Genomic DNA, 16,444 nt, shown 5'->3' with positions numbered 1-16,444 from the left:
CCACCGCCTCCTCCTTTACCAGGATTTCCAGGGCCTCCCCCTCCACCACCGCCTCCTCCTTTACCAGGATTTCCAGGGCCTCCCCCTCCACCACCACCTCCTCCTTTACCAGGACATTCAGGCCCTCCACATCCACCTCCTCCTCCAGGATGTGGGCCTCCTCCTCCACCACCAGGAGCAACTGGCATACCCCCAAGTCTTTCAGCAGGAATGGGTTCATTGCCCCCTCCATTGCCACTGGGTCTGTATTCTCTGCCTTTAACTCAGGATAAACCAGCCAGAAAAGCTGCAGTGGAGCCACCTCGGCCAATGAAGCCCCTTTATTGGACCAGGATCCAGCTACACACAAAAAGGTATTGATGTTGACCAGACAACTGTGATGTTATTGGCAAGACATTACTATTGATTTACTTCTGCTTACTTAAAATTAGGGGTTGCGTGACTTTATATTTTTTTGAAGTTGACCACAACATGATAAAGTTGAGTCGATTAGTCACAGTGATGTCATAGCAATGAAAGCGAAAATACATCACAGCAACTTACAGGCTTTATTAGCTATGTTCACGGCAAATATTGACAAACCCCCCAACACTTATGTTAAGTCAATTATGCAGAATTAAAAGAAAAGGAAACATTCTACATGTGTTTTGTGGACTTGGAGAAGGTGTTTGACCATGTCCTTCGGGGAACGCTGTTGGGGGTTTTCCGGGAGCATGGGGTACCGGTCCCTTTGAAACAAGCTGACACCAGTCCCTTTATGACTGGTGTCAGAGTCTGGTCCGCATTGCTGGGAGTAAGTTGGACTCGTTTCTGGTGAGTTGGACTGCCCTTTGTCACCGATTCTGTTCATTACTTTTATGGACAGAATTTCTAGGCCTAGCCAGTTTGTTGAGGGGATCCATTTTGGTGGCCTTAGGATCGCATCTCTGCTTTTTGCAGATGATATGGTCCTATTCGCTTCATCAGGTAACCCTAACCCTAGCCCCCAAGTGGAGGAGTTTAAGTATTTCAGGACCTTGTTCACGAAGGACCTTGTGAACAAGGTCGACAGATGGATTTGCGCAGCATCTGCAGTGAAGCGGGCGCTGTGCCGGTCTGTCATGGTGAAGAGAGAGCTGAATTAAAGAGCGAAGCTCTCAAATTACCGGTCGATCTATGTCGATGTACGTATGGAACATCATTAAACAAACTTATTACGAGCAGATCCCGTTTGATTGAGTAGTTAAATTCAGTGCACCCACCTCCTGCTCCTCCGCCCCAATGTGCAGCAGGACGCTCTGCTGACTCAGCAGCAGCTCTGACTGTTCGGGATGAACCAACATGAAGACTGCGGCAGAGATCGCCTCTAATAGATCCTCAGATCCAATGTTGTCAAACAGTATTTTTATAAGCTGCCAAGGTAGAAGCTTCAACAGGCAGGGTGATGCTGATCACCAGTTGGATGGTTAAAAACACGACATCATGACTTAGTCGTCGACACAATCCAGGGTCATGCACGGGAGCTTCTCAGGCAATGTAAATCCAATAGACAGAAAACTGGAGGCAGGCTCAGAGGCAGGCAGGGTTCAGCAACAGGAGGTCAGAATTCTTCACAGTAAAAACTGCTGGGTTAAAAATAACCCAATTCATAACCGAGCGCTGGGTCATATATGGACCGACCCAACGCTGGGTTAACTCAACTGGGTTGGGTTGGGTTGAGGGTTTGACCCAGCACATTGGGTCATGGCAACTAACCAAAGGTTGGATTAAATTGACCCAAAATTGGGTTGAAACTCATCACCCAACATCAGGGTTATTGTACCACTATAGTTGGGTTAAAATAAAAAAAAGATTTATTTTAAATTTCACTATATAAAAACAGGATTAAAAACCATATGAATTTAAAGCTTCTTTTATTTCCACGTGATACATATATATAGCCAGCAGATTTCATTTACAAAAGTTACAAAACATAAGTAAGTTGTTTCAAAAGTATATAGTTAAATCACTTTAACTCATTTGGCTACAACTCCAAACATTTCATGTAAAAAGTCTGTTTTAAAGCAAACTACAAGTAAAACTTTCATCCATTAAACAAGGAGCATTTTTAACGACACTTTTAGCATTTTTGCCCGTCTCCCTGCATGAGGTTCCATGTTGTCACATTTTGTAGATGCGTCACCAGGTTTGTCCCAACCTGATGGAGAGAGAAGACAGAAAAAACAGGCCATTAGTGGTGCACTTATTTAAACAGTAAACAATTTGAGCATGATTCAGAGATGAAGGTTGACTTACTGATATCAATGAAACCTTCTGAACGTCCAGGTTGATGGGTCTGAAACTCTTCTCCCAAATGTGTAAAGTGGAACACAAGTCTCATGATCATAAAATCTTAAAAATAAAATCATTCTCTTTGCTCAATATACATCTTTCACATTCCATGCGCTTTATGCCCATTTCCCCAAAACCTTGATAATAATTATTGAACTAGGAAACAATTTAGATCCACGCGTTTGACTCTGTCGACCCAGTACTCCCACAGATTTGAAATGATCAATTGCAGAAACTTAAAGGCGTCCTGCCAACCTGCTCTACAGTCCGGACTACTGGGACGTCAGGCACACTGCGGAGGACTAAAGGCCTTGAAACATATTTAAAATTGTAGTTTGATATGGATCCGTCAACATGAATTGGAATTGTACCCCAGCAATATAACCAAACTATACAAGTTTGTACAGATTTTAGTAAAACACACTTATGACAAACAAATCAATCATTTAGACAAACAGACGACATGGAAACAATATCATAGATAATCTCGCTCACCATCATCCCACTGCTTCGTACATATAATCATGGTCGTGGCGGGGTGTGTTTGTGTGTATATATGTGTGTGTAGGGGTGTGCGAGTGTGTGTCGGAGAGGGTGGTGGTATGTGTGTAAGGTTATGGCACACGCTCAAGCAAGAGAGAGAGCGAAAATTCCAATCGTCGCTGCTCTCAGGCTCCCTTTGTTTAGTTTTTTTCCTGAGATTGAGACGGAGCGAGGGCAGTGCATTTCTGTCTTAGTTGTATATGCGTTGCCTGTCCTAACTGTGCTCTGCTAAGTTAACCCTTCATGGAAATAGTTGAGTCTCACAACCCGCTATTCATGCAGCCAAGCCAAAGCATGCACATTTCCACCATATTCATGCATCTCAACTGCAGGCGATCACACACTCAACCTGTTCTCCACTGATATGTGACAAAGCGAAGCTCTTGGTGCTTAGAGTCAAAACATGCAAACTTTAACTGCCCGTCATATGCAGCCACATTTCATCAAACACTCATCCAGACATACATATTTTCACACATATATTTACTATACATCCCATCGCACACATATCCACATCATTCCAGTAGGCCTACTCACACACATCCACATAATTTAGTCTCATGGAAATTTAGTTCATTCCCTAATTTGTGCGTGTACACCGTTGTGTACATTATTGAAACAAATTTTTTCTTTTTGAACAATTGATTAAATCATCACTTCAAGTTTTGTTTATTTGAGCCAACTCATAGATCTCAGATTTCACTGCAGTTTAGGCCATTTATTTATTTATTATTTTTATTTCTCCCTTCCTTCCATTCTTCCCCGGGGAACTAGTTAATATGAGCTCAATTTGTTAGCGTGCTCGTTTATGAAAAGTATATAAAATGTAGTTTGCTTGTGATCTAGCCACTGTCCAATTTTTGTGTGCACACATTTAATTAGATTAGAACTTAAGTTATTTTAGTGAAGGCTGACAGAAATACTTTAACCTCCTCTCAAAAAATCTCAGACAAAGAAATGAAAGAACAATTACTGCAGTTTAACTCACAAAGTAATCTGTAAAAACTCAGTTGAACTTCTTTATTCACAACTTTTACTCATTTTTCAATTTATCTCCGGCCACATCTTCACGAGAGAATCTCGGTGTCCTCGCTGGAGAACCAATTCAGTTTCTCTTACAGAGAACAACTTCGGTCTCTCTTTCTGAGAACCACTTAGGTCTCTCTCACGAAGGACCGTTTTCTCTCTTGGCCTCTTTTATTCTTTATTCTTAGCGCTTTTCACAGAGATTCCAATCTCTCTTCGCAGATTCAGCTGGCTTGACATTAAAACTCTCGGCCTCTTGCCGTACCTTTGAACTCATGGCTTCTTGGCATACTATTAACTCATGGTCTCCTGCCGTATCTAACAAATTGTGATATATTATTAATTAGTCAGCTCGCGAAAGTGCCTGCTCAGAAGAGCTACACCAGGCTTGCTGATATGTGGTAACTTATAACGTGGAATAAAAATTCCTAAATGTTACCATCGCCAAACGGGCGGTGCCAGACTGACTAAGGTGCTTATTCTTTAGGGTGTCTGTCTTTCCAAAATGTACTAGATACCTATGAGTCTAACGTTTTGTGACAACCCCACCTTGCGCAAGGTTCTGTTTGTCAATGAGCAGGAAAGAACTTCATTTCTTTTTAGCTCTTCAAACCGGCAGCAGACAGGAACCGTTCTAAAATTTAATAAGTAAGAGATAAGAGCTCAATTCTCACCTCTTTTGTGTCTGGCCCCGGTTCCCTGTTTTGCAGCCAGTCCGAAGAGTCACCTTCCATCCTCCTTAACTTGAATGGGCTCAATCGGCACGTCGGGTGTCACCACTTTATGGAGGAATTCAAAGGTGCTAAACTCATGAATTAAGAGACGATACACAAAACTCCATTCTCTCCGGCTCACTGGCAACCAGGAAGACATTTAATGCACATCTGCGGAATCACACATTACATTTTCATCATCTCATTTTCATCGTCTCAGAATCCAAAATGTCTTGTCTCCTGCTTCTGGCTTCCAGCATTTATACCGTTTTCAGTCTGCTATTGTGTATTGGAAACCGTCTGACCAATGGCGTTCTGAATCTGGCTTCTGGCTCTGTTTTACATTGAGTGTGTGTTGGAAGTTCCGAGAATTCAGGGGCTGACCTCGTGGAAGTTAAATCTGCTCCTTCAGAGGACCATTAGTCAGATTGTTAGTTCTTATCTGTCCAAACAGAGACTCTGGCTGAGTTCTCCGCACGCAACAGGAGAAGACACTTGCCAGGAATTTCTTGCACAACACCTTACTGGGTCAGATTGACCCAGCACATTCGACATAATACATTCCTTTTCAGTAAAACATATCTTAATGTGAATTAACATAACTTTTAACTATTAACATAATTATATTCCTCAACACCATCAGGTACCATATGTGTCAGGTAGGAATCTACTGCAGTCCTCTATTTATCTGCTGTAGATTCTCACACAAACACACTATCTAACAAGTTTACTCAAATATGATGCTGGGATATCAACAAAGAACTAGAGACACTTGGAATTACCAACAATTAATGCATTATTTTACTGTCTTATATAATAGCAATATTGCACACAGAAATTTTGACCAAATTTGCCATTTATAGTGCAATCCTAGAATTGTGCATGCACTTTTTTAAACTGCTATGAAATATCTATTGTGAAATTGGTTTAGGCTTACTAAAAATAGGAACATTTAATTTTAATGTAAATCTCAGTTCTGTTCAATTTCATTCAAAGAACAGTCTAGATTTGCTTCCCTGGACTCGGATAATTTCCAGTCAATTTCTCACAGGGCCAATCAGTGAACAGAAGAAGTTGTAAACAATGAATTTGGTTTTTTGTGCTATTTTAGAATTATAGTCTGCCTCTAGTTTTATCAATGGCAGCGGAGGAAGTGAACTAAATCGTTCACTCCTTGATGTTGGTCATGCTTCCAAATATTGAATTAACATTAGCAGCTGCCTTGTTCAGCTCAACACTTCACTTTTTGCAGTGGACGATGGTTGTTTACAGCTCAGGTGAGTTCCAGTAAGCTTCTTAGTATCAAACTTGTACAGTACATATGTCACATGCAAGCATCCGCAATTGGATAAAAGTAAAATAAAATGGAGTCTACACATCCAGAGAATAATGGTTTCTCAACAGTTGAGAGCCCAGACCCTCTGTCTGGACCCTCTGAAGCCTGATTTTCATTGACAGAAGAAAGATTACTTTAAACTTATGTCTGCCACGGGTATTTTGGCCTGTGGATAGATTGGCATGATTTAAGTTATATACAATCAAGAAAATATTTTTTCTAGTTAGTTCTCAAAGTTTTGGTTTGTTACATGAAACTCTTGAGCCCTTTTGTGTTTTTCAGGGACATTCCTTCTTCACTTGTGTGGGAGTCGGTTGAGGAACCTGATGTGGACTTTGACGAGTTTGTGGCACTGTTTTCGAAAACAGCAGTTAAAGAAAAAAAGCAGCCACTCTCTGACACCATAACAAAATCCAAGGCAAAACAGGTCTGTGGGTTAAGAATGTTTAATATCTTGTATATTATTCAAAGCAAAATCATAAAGAATTAATATACTTTCAAAATTGGCAACAATTGAATAAACAAATTATTCAAGTTTCTAAGAGATAAAGTCACTAAAGTTCACAATTTTTGTCTTTATATTTGCATATTATAAATGGACATGATTAACACTTCTCCATTTTTTAGATGTCTCTGTTGCAGAACAGTTGATTCAAATGATTACATGACCTCCTCTGCAGCCATCAAGTGCTGCAGAAGCTTGTTAATCACCGACTTATTCAGACTACGTGTGTGGCAGAAGGGAAACACCTAAAATATACAGGGCAGTGGTCCCTGTTGACTGGTTAGATTCCGCTTACCATCAATCAGTCTAACAAAGCTAAAAGCAAAACCAGGGTAGAGCCAATTATACAAAACAAATGTAATATTTAAGATGCAAAGTTTGAAAATGTCTTCAGTATATTGAAAGACTATATCAAAAACCAAAAGTGTAAAAAATGTAAATTCAGTCATGAATTTGAACATCTTGCAAAATGATTGAATAGAAGAATGTCGTGGCAATACTCTAGCCTCTCTAATTGCCCTGCTGATGCTGCCACTTCTATAGATACCAACAGATGTCTGTCTATCTGTCTATACCAATAGCATGGCTGGTGATTCACCAGGGGACGGAAAAGAAAGCTATGCCAAATAGATAATAAAATCATCTGTGGTTTTGCTAAACAATGGAAAAGTGCCAGCCTTTATATGTGCCATTGAACCTTGTGCTGACATTTCTACCTCCATACCAAAGCAAGCCAACCCATGTCCTAAACATATATGTCCTGGTCAGAGGTGCTTTGTTGTACCAAAATCAATCTGATGAATTGGAAGGGACCAATGTTATGTTTTCTTTTTGGAAAGAAAGATGATGGGATAAGTAACTTAAATTAAAACCTCTGTTTTTTTAACCACTTCATAAGGTGGTTAAAAATGCTGATACTTCCAAACAGGATTTTCTCCTAACCTAGCAAAAGAAGGCTCCTGCAATTTTTTGATAAAGACTGGATTTCACACATTATGTATGTGTATTATCCATCCTACTTGTTTGTTGTTCCTTTTTTTTAACCATACAGCTCTGCCATGATTCCATCCTGATTTGTCACAGTTTTCCCCATTACAATAGAATGTTACTTTTCCCCCACTCACATAGAGAGCAGTGGCACCTGCCAGTGGCAGCCTTACAATGCTCCAAAACATCCCCAGAACACAACGCTGCCACCACCATGGTTCAATGTAGGTTATGGTTATGAGCTGTGCCTGATTTTCTCCAAACTTGACTCTTGGCACTCACACTAACAACTTCAAAACTGGTCCTTGAAAAAATGTTTTCATGCTCAAAGTCCTTCAAGTTCCTTTTGGTAATCTCCAGACAGGCTGCCATGTACCTTTTAGTAAGGAGTGGCTTTCATCTGGCCATTCTATCATAGAGACTTGATCAGTGGATCACTGGAGAAATGGTTGTCTTCCTGGAAGGTTCTACTCTCTGTACAGAATGCAGTACCTCTAGCAGAGTGACCATCGAGTTCATGATCACCTCTGTGACTAAGGCCCTTCTCCCCTCTCCCGGATAGCAGTCCAAACTGCTCTAAGAAGGATCCTTCTGGTCCCACCTTCTTCCATCTACCAATGATGGAAGTTGCTGAGCTCAGTGGACTATTCAAAACACCAGACATTTTTCTGAATCCTTCCCCAGATTTCTGCCTCAAGACAATGCTGTCTTGGAGGTCATCAGGCAGTTCCTTTGATTTCATTCTTGGTGTTTGACCTTTGACCTACACTGTCAATTGTTGGACAGGTATGTGCCTTTTGAAAGCAATTTATATAAACCAAATGTACCGAATTTAAGTTGTGGAAACATCTCAAGGGTCATCAGTGGAAACAGCTCAGTTTTGAGCTCATGGCTGAAAGGTTATGAATACTTATGTAAAAATTGTATTACTTTTTTTTAAAGGTTTTTGTGGCAGTAGTTGCATTTATTTAACCCTTGTATGTAGAAATGGGGTCCAACCGACCCCACACATGTACAACTTGAATCATTTGCCATACTCCTCTACATTTGCCTCAGTCCTCGCACACATAAGGGTTAAATGAAGTGACAGACTCATATAGTGCTTGTCAGGACACTCAAAGAACCTTTTCAATGAAATCAGTCATTTCCATTTACATGCTAATGATGGCAAGCAACTGAATTGTAGCCACAGCTTCATTTCTCTGACAGAGGCAAGGGTGCTGCATTGTGCTAAAGGCTCTTCTAACCAAGGAGGAAAGAGGATGACTCCGCGATCGCAGGGCAAACTCCCTGCAAACTCATTGCAGGGAGTTTGCCACCGATTACTGTACATGTGTCCTCACCCACATCCCAGTTTTCTGTTTTTAATAAATTAGCAAAGTCCTCAAAAACATCTGTCCACGTTGTCATAGTGGGGGATTTTGAAGAAAGAGATTCATTTAATACTATTTGGAATAAGACTGTAAACATGACAAAATGTGGAAAAAGTGAAAAGCTGTGAATTTTTCCTGAATGCACCTGTATCTGTTACAACTTGTAACTGACTTTGGGGTTTTTATAGGTTGTAAAGCTGCTGAACAACAAGCGCTCTCAGGCTGTTGGGATTCTCATGTCTTCCTTGCACCTCGACATGAAAGATATACAGCATGGTGAGCAGAGAAAGTGAATTAACTGTGCTCAGCATTGTACCTTTTTATTTTTGTTGTCCACTTTCGCCTGAGCACTGATGCTGTACAAAAATAATATCTGAAAATGGAATTGTGATTGCATAGTTGACTTTATAAAACTAGGACTAAATCAAATATCCGTGTAGACAGCTTTGGCTGTGATTTTTCAATACTGAAGCACTGTGACTGTGTAAGACATCCTTTTGACTGATGACTGGTTAGGACCACCGTCCACAGCATAAACCATTCAGATTTTATTCCCAAGCCAGAACATCAAGGGGCAAATGTCATGATTCTTCCACACATGGATTTTCTAGACTGAATGTGGCTTTAAAAAAACTTCTACCAAGTGATGCCATAGATCAATGTTTTCCAATCCCGGTCCTCAAGGCACACTGGCCTGCATGTTTTAAATGTTTCCCTGCTTTAAAGTACCGGATTCAACTGATTGAAGTTCAACACATGCCTGTTATTCACCCATTGATTGAAATCAGCTGGGCTGAAGCAAGGAAACATAAAACATGCAGGGCAGCGTGCTTTGAGGAAAAGAGTTAGGAAACACTTTTGTTCAGGGTTTGTTCAACAAAATCAAACTGTAAATGTACTCATTCAATGTGTACAATTTAGCTTTGTCTTGCTTCACCTTTTTTAAGCCCTCAACAATTTTTTTTTTGTTCATAGAAATAAAAAAAGGGTTAGGGAATCTAATTTTTGGACCCCAAGATTCCTGGCAGTGCCCCTGGATGTAATGTATGCTTCCACCCAGGGAGCTGCTGCCATGTGGAGGCTTTCGCCTGGGCTGCCAATTATTCACACTGTTGTGGACTCATTGTCTATTTTTTCTGAAATGGATTCAGCCTGACTTTAAAGTGTCTGTCAGAATAAAAGTTACATGAGATCCAAGATATTAGCCGTTCTATGACACGGAGATGTGTTTACTCAGTCAAAAATCCGGCTTAATAACTTATGACAGTAGATTTCACGATAGCGCCATGCGCTAATGATGGCGCTATCGTTAGCGCATGGCGCTATCGTGAAATCTACGCGCATCTTCTTCCAAAAGACGGTGTTTGATGATCGAATTGGTGCATTTCATTTATGGACTAGGATATTTTAAACAGGTTATTCACAGACATTAGAAAATGCTGCTTGCACTGGGACAGGACGAACAATAAGTTGCTTATCATTTATAGACTTCAAATTAAAAACTGAGAAAACACCGCGGGACAGTGAATTTTTAATTTAAGCAAAATCAAAGCTTGATAAAAGTGCAGAAAACAATAACTAATTTGTTTAAATTAAAAGACAGTGATAAAGTAGATAAAAAGTTACTGCAGATGCTATGAGATAAAATTATTATCAATGTTTATAAGTGCCAGAGATGTCAGGAAGCGGTGTAAGATGATGAATATGATGATTTAATGATATAATGCTCGGTAACAGTCCAGGACAGGCAGCACGGCAGGAAACAAGCACACCGCTAAATACCGGTAGCGACTGACTTCTAAATAAGAGCGAACACAAACCAGGACTTAGCGGATCTACGACAAACTTAGACACGGACCCGACGAGGAACACAGACAACAGGTGAGACTAAATACACACAGAGGTAATCAAGGGAAGAGACTCACCTGGGAAACAATGACGGGAAAGACGCAGAGACAGAGACTCAGGATCACACAGAAACACGGATCATGACAAGCGAGGTGGGAAAAGTACAAAACATTAGACTACTTGAGCAAAAACAAAGTTCTGCTCATCACAAAGGAAATGAGAGCATATTGGTCTCAAACACTTTTTATTTAAAGGAGCAAATCTATAAAAATATTATGTGAATTTTTAATGGGACATTAATTTCCCATATATTATGTCAGCTGCTGTTTGTTACTCCTATCTAATAGTTTTTAAATAACTGATTCCAAACTAAGCACCTGATTTTCTGTTTTCATATGTTGTCAATACAAATCATAATCACCTGTGATTGACATTTTAAGATATGTAACCAAAACACCTTAAATTTAGATTGTAATGTGACAGCAACCCATATGCTAAATGATGTGGTTGGTATTCCTTTAGATCAGTGGTTCTTAACCTGGGTTCGATTGAACCCCAGGGGTTCGGTGAGTCGGTCTCAGGGGTTCGGCGGAGCCTCTGCCGCGGAGGTAAAGACACACTTGTGTGTAAAGTCGTGATGACGCCCCGCTTTGCCATCACTTGCTGCAGAGGATCACGTTACATTGCTTAGCCAATCAGAGGATCACGTTACATTGCTTAGCCAATCAGAGGATCACGTTACATTGCTTAGCCAATCAGAGGATCACGTTACATTGCTTAGCCAATCAGAGCTCCATTCTTTTTACCAAATTCAATAGTTTAAATCTGCTCCTTAGTCGCATCTCTTCGGGGTTGCTACTGCCTCTAGTGGTGTGGGGGTGGTAACACAGCTAATATAATTACATTACTAAATCAGTCTTTTGTGTGTCGGGGGGATAAGAAGGGTTCAGTGAATGCGCATATGAAACTGGGGGGGTCGGTACCTCAAAAAGGTTAAGAACCACTGCTTTAGACACTTGAAAGTAGCTAGAATTATAAAATACATATTTAGAAGTTTTTTTATTTGTAACTATGATATTGACACAATTGATGTGATCAATATTATCAAAGAGAATATTGGAAAATATCCTATACTGCCTTGGGATGAAGTTTCTTCTTTAGAATGGATTGTCTTGTGAAAACAGCTGTGAGCAGCGACTTTGCTTTTTGTTTTCTAGCCGTCTTGAACTTGGACAACAATGTAGTGGACACAGAGACCCTGCAAGCACTTTATGAAAATGTAAGTTGCTAACAGAAATTTCCTTCATTCAGGTTATGTTGCTTGTCATGCCAGTCACTGGATCTGAAAGCCTTCACAATTTTGTCAATAAATCTAGCTTAGAATCAGGTTTGTTTTTCTAAGCTGCTTATGTTCACCCTTTCATCTGAGATGTATTTTCTGTCCTAGGCATGGCTGCTTATAAAGGAAATTCCTAAAATTGTTATTTTAAAAAATGAAAAATTTTAAAAATCATGACAATTAAAAAATGATTTTTTAAAATGTTGAATGCCTTGATCAAGTGAGGGCCTACTAATGCAGAGCTGTGACATGTAAAGACTTCAGCCTACAAAAACACAGCCAAGTTGTCAAGTTGATTTTAGACTTTTTACTCTTCCTACATCAACTATTTGCAATGGCCACATTTTTTGAAATGTAAGGAGTTACAGTTTAATATTTCCCTTTTTGTAGTTTCCCTCACAAGGCAGCAAATATTTGTTTTCAGCTTCCTAATGACTGATTTGGCATTTACAAAGTAAGTACATCTTAAGAATACATACATTTCTTCAATATAATCAATTAAAACAAGCCATTAAATCTAAAATAGACATCAATAACTTTCATCTAGGACAACCATCCCTACTCGATAGCATCAATAAAATCGCACATTCTCCAAAAACACTCTCAAAACTATAAACTAAAATCTTCAAGCAATAATGCGTCTCCAATTCCGATCACTAAATGGGAAAAAGATCTATGTTTTGTTTTTGTTTTGAATGTATCTTTTTTAATGTATATGAAGGACAGTGCTTTAAATATGTCAGCGCATGTCACCAAAAGGAGTATTGATCCTTTTATAGTGCTTTTTGTCGCTCTATAATGTTCGTTGTATATATATGGAGGACCAAAACCGACATAATAAGAAATAAAAGAATAAATGTATAAATAAAAGAATAAATATACATATTTTTGGAGGACCAAAACTGACATAAGAAATAAAATAATAAATATATAAATAAAAGAATAAATATATAAATAAAAGCATAAATATATATTTAGTTTTTCACTTTTCCTTACACATGTTTCCGTCAAGTAATGTATATATTTTCTTTTTCATTTCCCCTAAACATGCGTTTTTGTCAAGAAAAATAGATATTTTGCTTTGTCTTTTTTTGCTTCTCCCTTTTCTGCTTGCTGTATTTCTGCTTGCTAACCATAACCATAACCATAATTATATTGTTACAACGCTAGTCATAGCAACATAAAAGAGAAAGGGGAAAAAACTTATACACAAGAGATTCCACCATGTCTTTATATATTAAAAAGATTGTATCATAATTAAAGTTTTAAAGAAAGCAAATTGCAAAAACCTTACACATGGATTTTAAAATAAAATAAAACTATAATTTAAGGTGAGTGCGCTTTCACTATACCATTACAATTTCTAAGGGCATCAATAAAACACTATAAAAAGTATTGTTCTAATTTAGTTTTTCTTTCTTCTAGTTTTTATGGATTGTTTTCTTGCATGGTTATTGCTGCAGTGGAACAGGAACAAAAACACTAAATACATATTTTTGCTGTTACAATGATTACTCCATATTGTGCATAGAATCTTGTATTTTTCTCCACAGAGAGCACAACAGGAGGAACTGGACAAAATCGAAAAGCACATAAAGTCCTCTAAAGACAAAGAGAATGCTAAGCCTCTGGATAAACCTGAACAGTGAGTGCTTCTCCCACCAACCAAAGTTTAATTACTGGGCTAAATTGTTCCTTGAACTTGAATCATGTTCTTTGTTCTGCACACATGTGCACTGTTTATGAGGAAAAAGTGCATTGTTGACTAGTCTTTATTATGACTAAGCATGGCTAGATGGCTAATTGTAGTATTTAGTTATGACCTTTACTGAAACATGGAAATTATATGAAAATATATGTATTAAATTCTTAACAATTGAGAGACATTCCAGAGTTGTTTTAATTAAAATGCACATCTGCAACCCTATCCTGTGCTGGCAGAAGCAATCTTACAAATGCCTGCTATCTTATTTGGTTTGTTCCAGATTTCTCTACCAGCTCTCCCTGATACCAGACTTCTCCAGCAGAGTCTTCTGCATTCTCTTTCAGTCCAGCTTCTGTGAGTGTATGTCATCAATCACAAGGAAAATCAACACACTGCAAAGGGTATGCAAGGTGAGTCATCAGAACTTTTACCAAAAGCTTTTGGTAAAAAAAATATTTAAGAGTAATTCAGTGGAATTCAGAACATGGTTTGGAAAATAAAGTGACTTGTTGGAGCCATGCTCCAAGTCACAACTACTAACAACCACTAGCATATGGATTCAGAGCATTAAATGACTATCAAAAATGCTAAAATTGAGAAAAATGCAGTACCAGTGGCGCAAAAAGTGGGTATGCACGCCTAGGGGCCCTAGCGTTGCATACAGTGGGGCGCTGCACTAGAGGGGGCACAAAAACGACATGGGGAATTTGTTTTTTCTAGTCAGCATTTTATCTACTAAGCGCTTCCCACACAGGTCGCTTGGGCACGTGCCCCTTCAAGAATGAGCTAGTGCACGTTTTTTTTTCTTTCTTTCTTTCAAATTTGAACAGTACATTTGACAACAGGGAGCAAAAGATGGGGTGGCAGACAAAAAGCTTCGGGGTACAAAACAGAAAACGGAATAGGGGAGGGATAAAGATGTTGGAGAGATGAAGAAAAGCTTTTCAAAGTGGTTGAAAGACAGTAGGTAAGTGTATCAACAGGGGGGTTGTAAATATTCGGGTTAGTTAAACCTAGCCTAAAAGGACAGGTGGTTGTTGTTGTCTTCGCCCTGAATTGAATCAATACGGGACGTGATTTATTCTTTATTTTTATAAATGTCTGATAGACACCTATCACACATCTCAACATTACGCAAGTGTGATAATAATGACCAAAACAAAACACGGGAAATATTAAAGTCAGCTAAATTGTCGTGGTGGAACCTAAATAGGACTCTCCACCCCTACAGACCGACACTACTGTCACGGTTGCCTAGAGAGGACACTACGCAGCCACGGTGAGCTGCCATCAACCTGCGTCTTTTTAAAATGTCTACCCTATACGCCACAGTCCTTAGAAGCAAAACATCTGGCAAAAATACAGACGTAAGTGGGAAGACGCACATTCCAGGCTAAACTATTTCAGTGACGTTGAATAGGGGCACTTTTTAAAAAATGGGTTGGCGATATTCAGTGGTGCACAGTGATCTCACTGTGCACCACTGAATATCGCCAACCCATTTGTGATATCAGACAGAATGGATCAGGAGAGGAACACTGCAGACCCACCAGAACCTAGAGAACCAGACATCAGCTCTCTTCATCACTCAATGATGTCCTGAGGCTGATATAGTAAAGAACCTTTTTGATTCAGTTTCTTATTGTGCTTTTAGTCGACTATTATGGATTGACTATTTGCTTAGGATGTTGAGTTTAGAGGATAATACTTTATTTAATACATAATAGTATTTGCTAAAGTAATATAAATGGCCATTTAAAGAACAGATCATACTAATAGATTAATAGTACTTGCATAAATATTGTCTACATCAAAAGAGTTTAAGGCTTTCTGTGTTGTTTTATTCAGAAAGGTTGATATATTTTATGAATACATTAGTCAGTGTTCGTTTAATGTATTATTTCACTATTATTTTATTAATGTGATTTACCAGTTTGGATAACTTGACTTGTATCAACGAAGAAAAACATGCTAACCAAAAATGCTTCAGACCCAGGCCTGCAGTCCATGGGCGGTTCAAGAGGGGGGCCAACATGTGAGCATGGGAACTAATAAATATCTTTTGTTAATATTCAGTGATGCGATTTTTTTAAACGTCATAATTTGACTTTATTTAATTAAAAATTAGTGCTCTACTTTTAGCTACTGTTAGGATCATTTTTTCCATCTGCTAGATCAGGATCTGCAACCTGATTTTCTGGAGACACAAGAGGCTCTCAGGCTCACTTACTATATCAAATGATGAAATATTGCTCTGTTTTTTGTTTGATTCTTTTTCAAATGTCCCTATAAAAAACGCTGACTACACTGGCCCCAGGGAAAATTTGGTCTAGAACCAGCCTCCAAAAAAAAATAACAAAAAAAACCAGTAAAGACCGTTATATATATTTTTTACCCAGCTACATGGGGGGCAAACTTGTATCATCACTACCTTTATTCAGATAACAATTTGCACAGCAAAGTATTATGCTTAGCGATTTTTCTGCAATGGGCAATTTCAAGTGGCAAAATGTAACTGTGGCAAACAATCAAGCGAGATGTTGTGATTGAGTTTGCAACATTTTAATAATTGTTACAAAATAGAGGTGTGCCGATCGATCGGTCACCGATCACAATCTGCCCGATTTCCGTAAAAAAGTGTATGATCGGTGATCTGCGATCACGGCCGATCACACAAACCGATCACCTGCATCTCATTTCTCAGCCTGCCTGTGCAGCTGGTCTCCTCTTTCCTTCACACTGCGCAAACACACAGCAAC

General features: G+C 39.0%; 1 protein-coding gene across 1 annotated transcript in view; it reads left to right on the top strand.

Moving 5' to 3' along the window:
* The window catches only part of fmn2b (formin 2b), a 95,424-nt gene that overhangs the window by 27,868 nt on the left and 51,112 nt on the right, over positions 1 to 16,444 (top strand). The window contains exons 7-12 of the mRNA XM_008438065.2: positions 23 to 353; positions 6,211 to 6,355; positions 8,982 to 9,069; positions 11,859 to 11,920; positions 13,534 to 13,625; positions 13,966 to 14,095. Coding sequence (XP_008436287.1) covers positions 23 to 353; positions 6,211 to 6,355; positions 8,982 to 9,069; positions 11,859 to 11,920; positions 13,534 to 13,625; positions 13,966 to 14,095 — 848 coding nt within the window. The remainder of the gene's footprint in view (positions 1 to 22; positions 354 to 6,210; positions 6,356 to 8,981; positions 9,070 to 11,858; positions 11,921 to 13,533; positions 13,626 to 13,965; positions 14,096 to 16,444) is intronic.

This window comes from Poecilia reticulata, linkage group LG19, assembly GCF_000633615.1.
Source record: "Poecilia reticulata strain Guanapo linkage group LG19, Guppy_female_1.0+MT, whole genome shotgun sequence".
Taxonomy (NCBI): Eukaryota; Metazoa; Chordata; class Actinopteri; order Cyprinodontiformes; family Poeciliidae; genus Poecilia; species Poecilia reticulata.
This window is presented reverse-complemented; position numbering and strand designations above follow the sequence as displayed.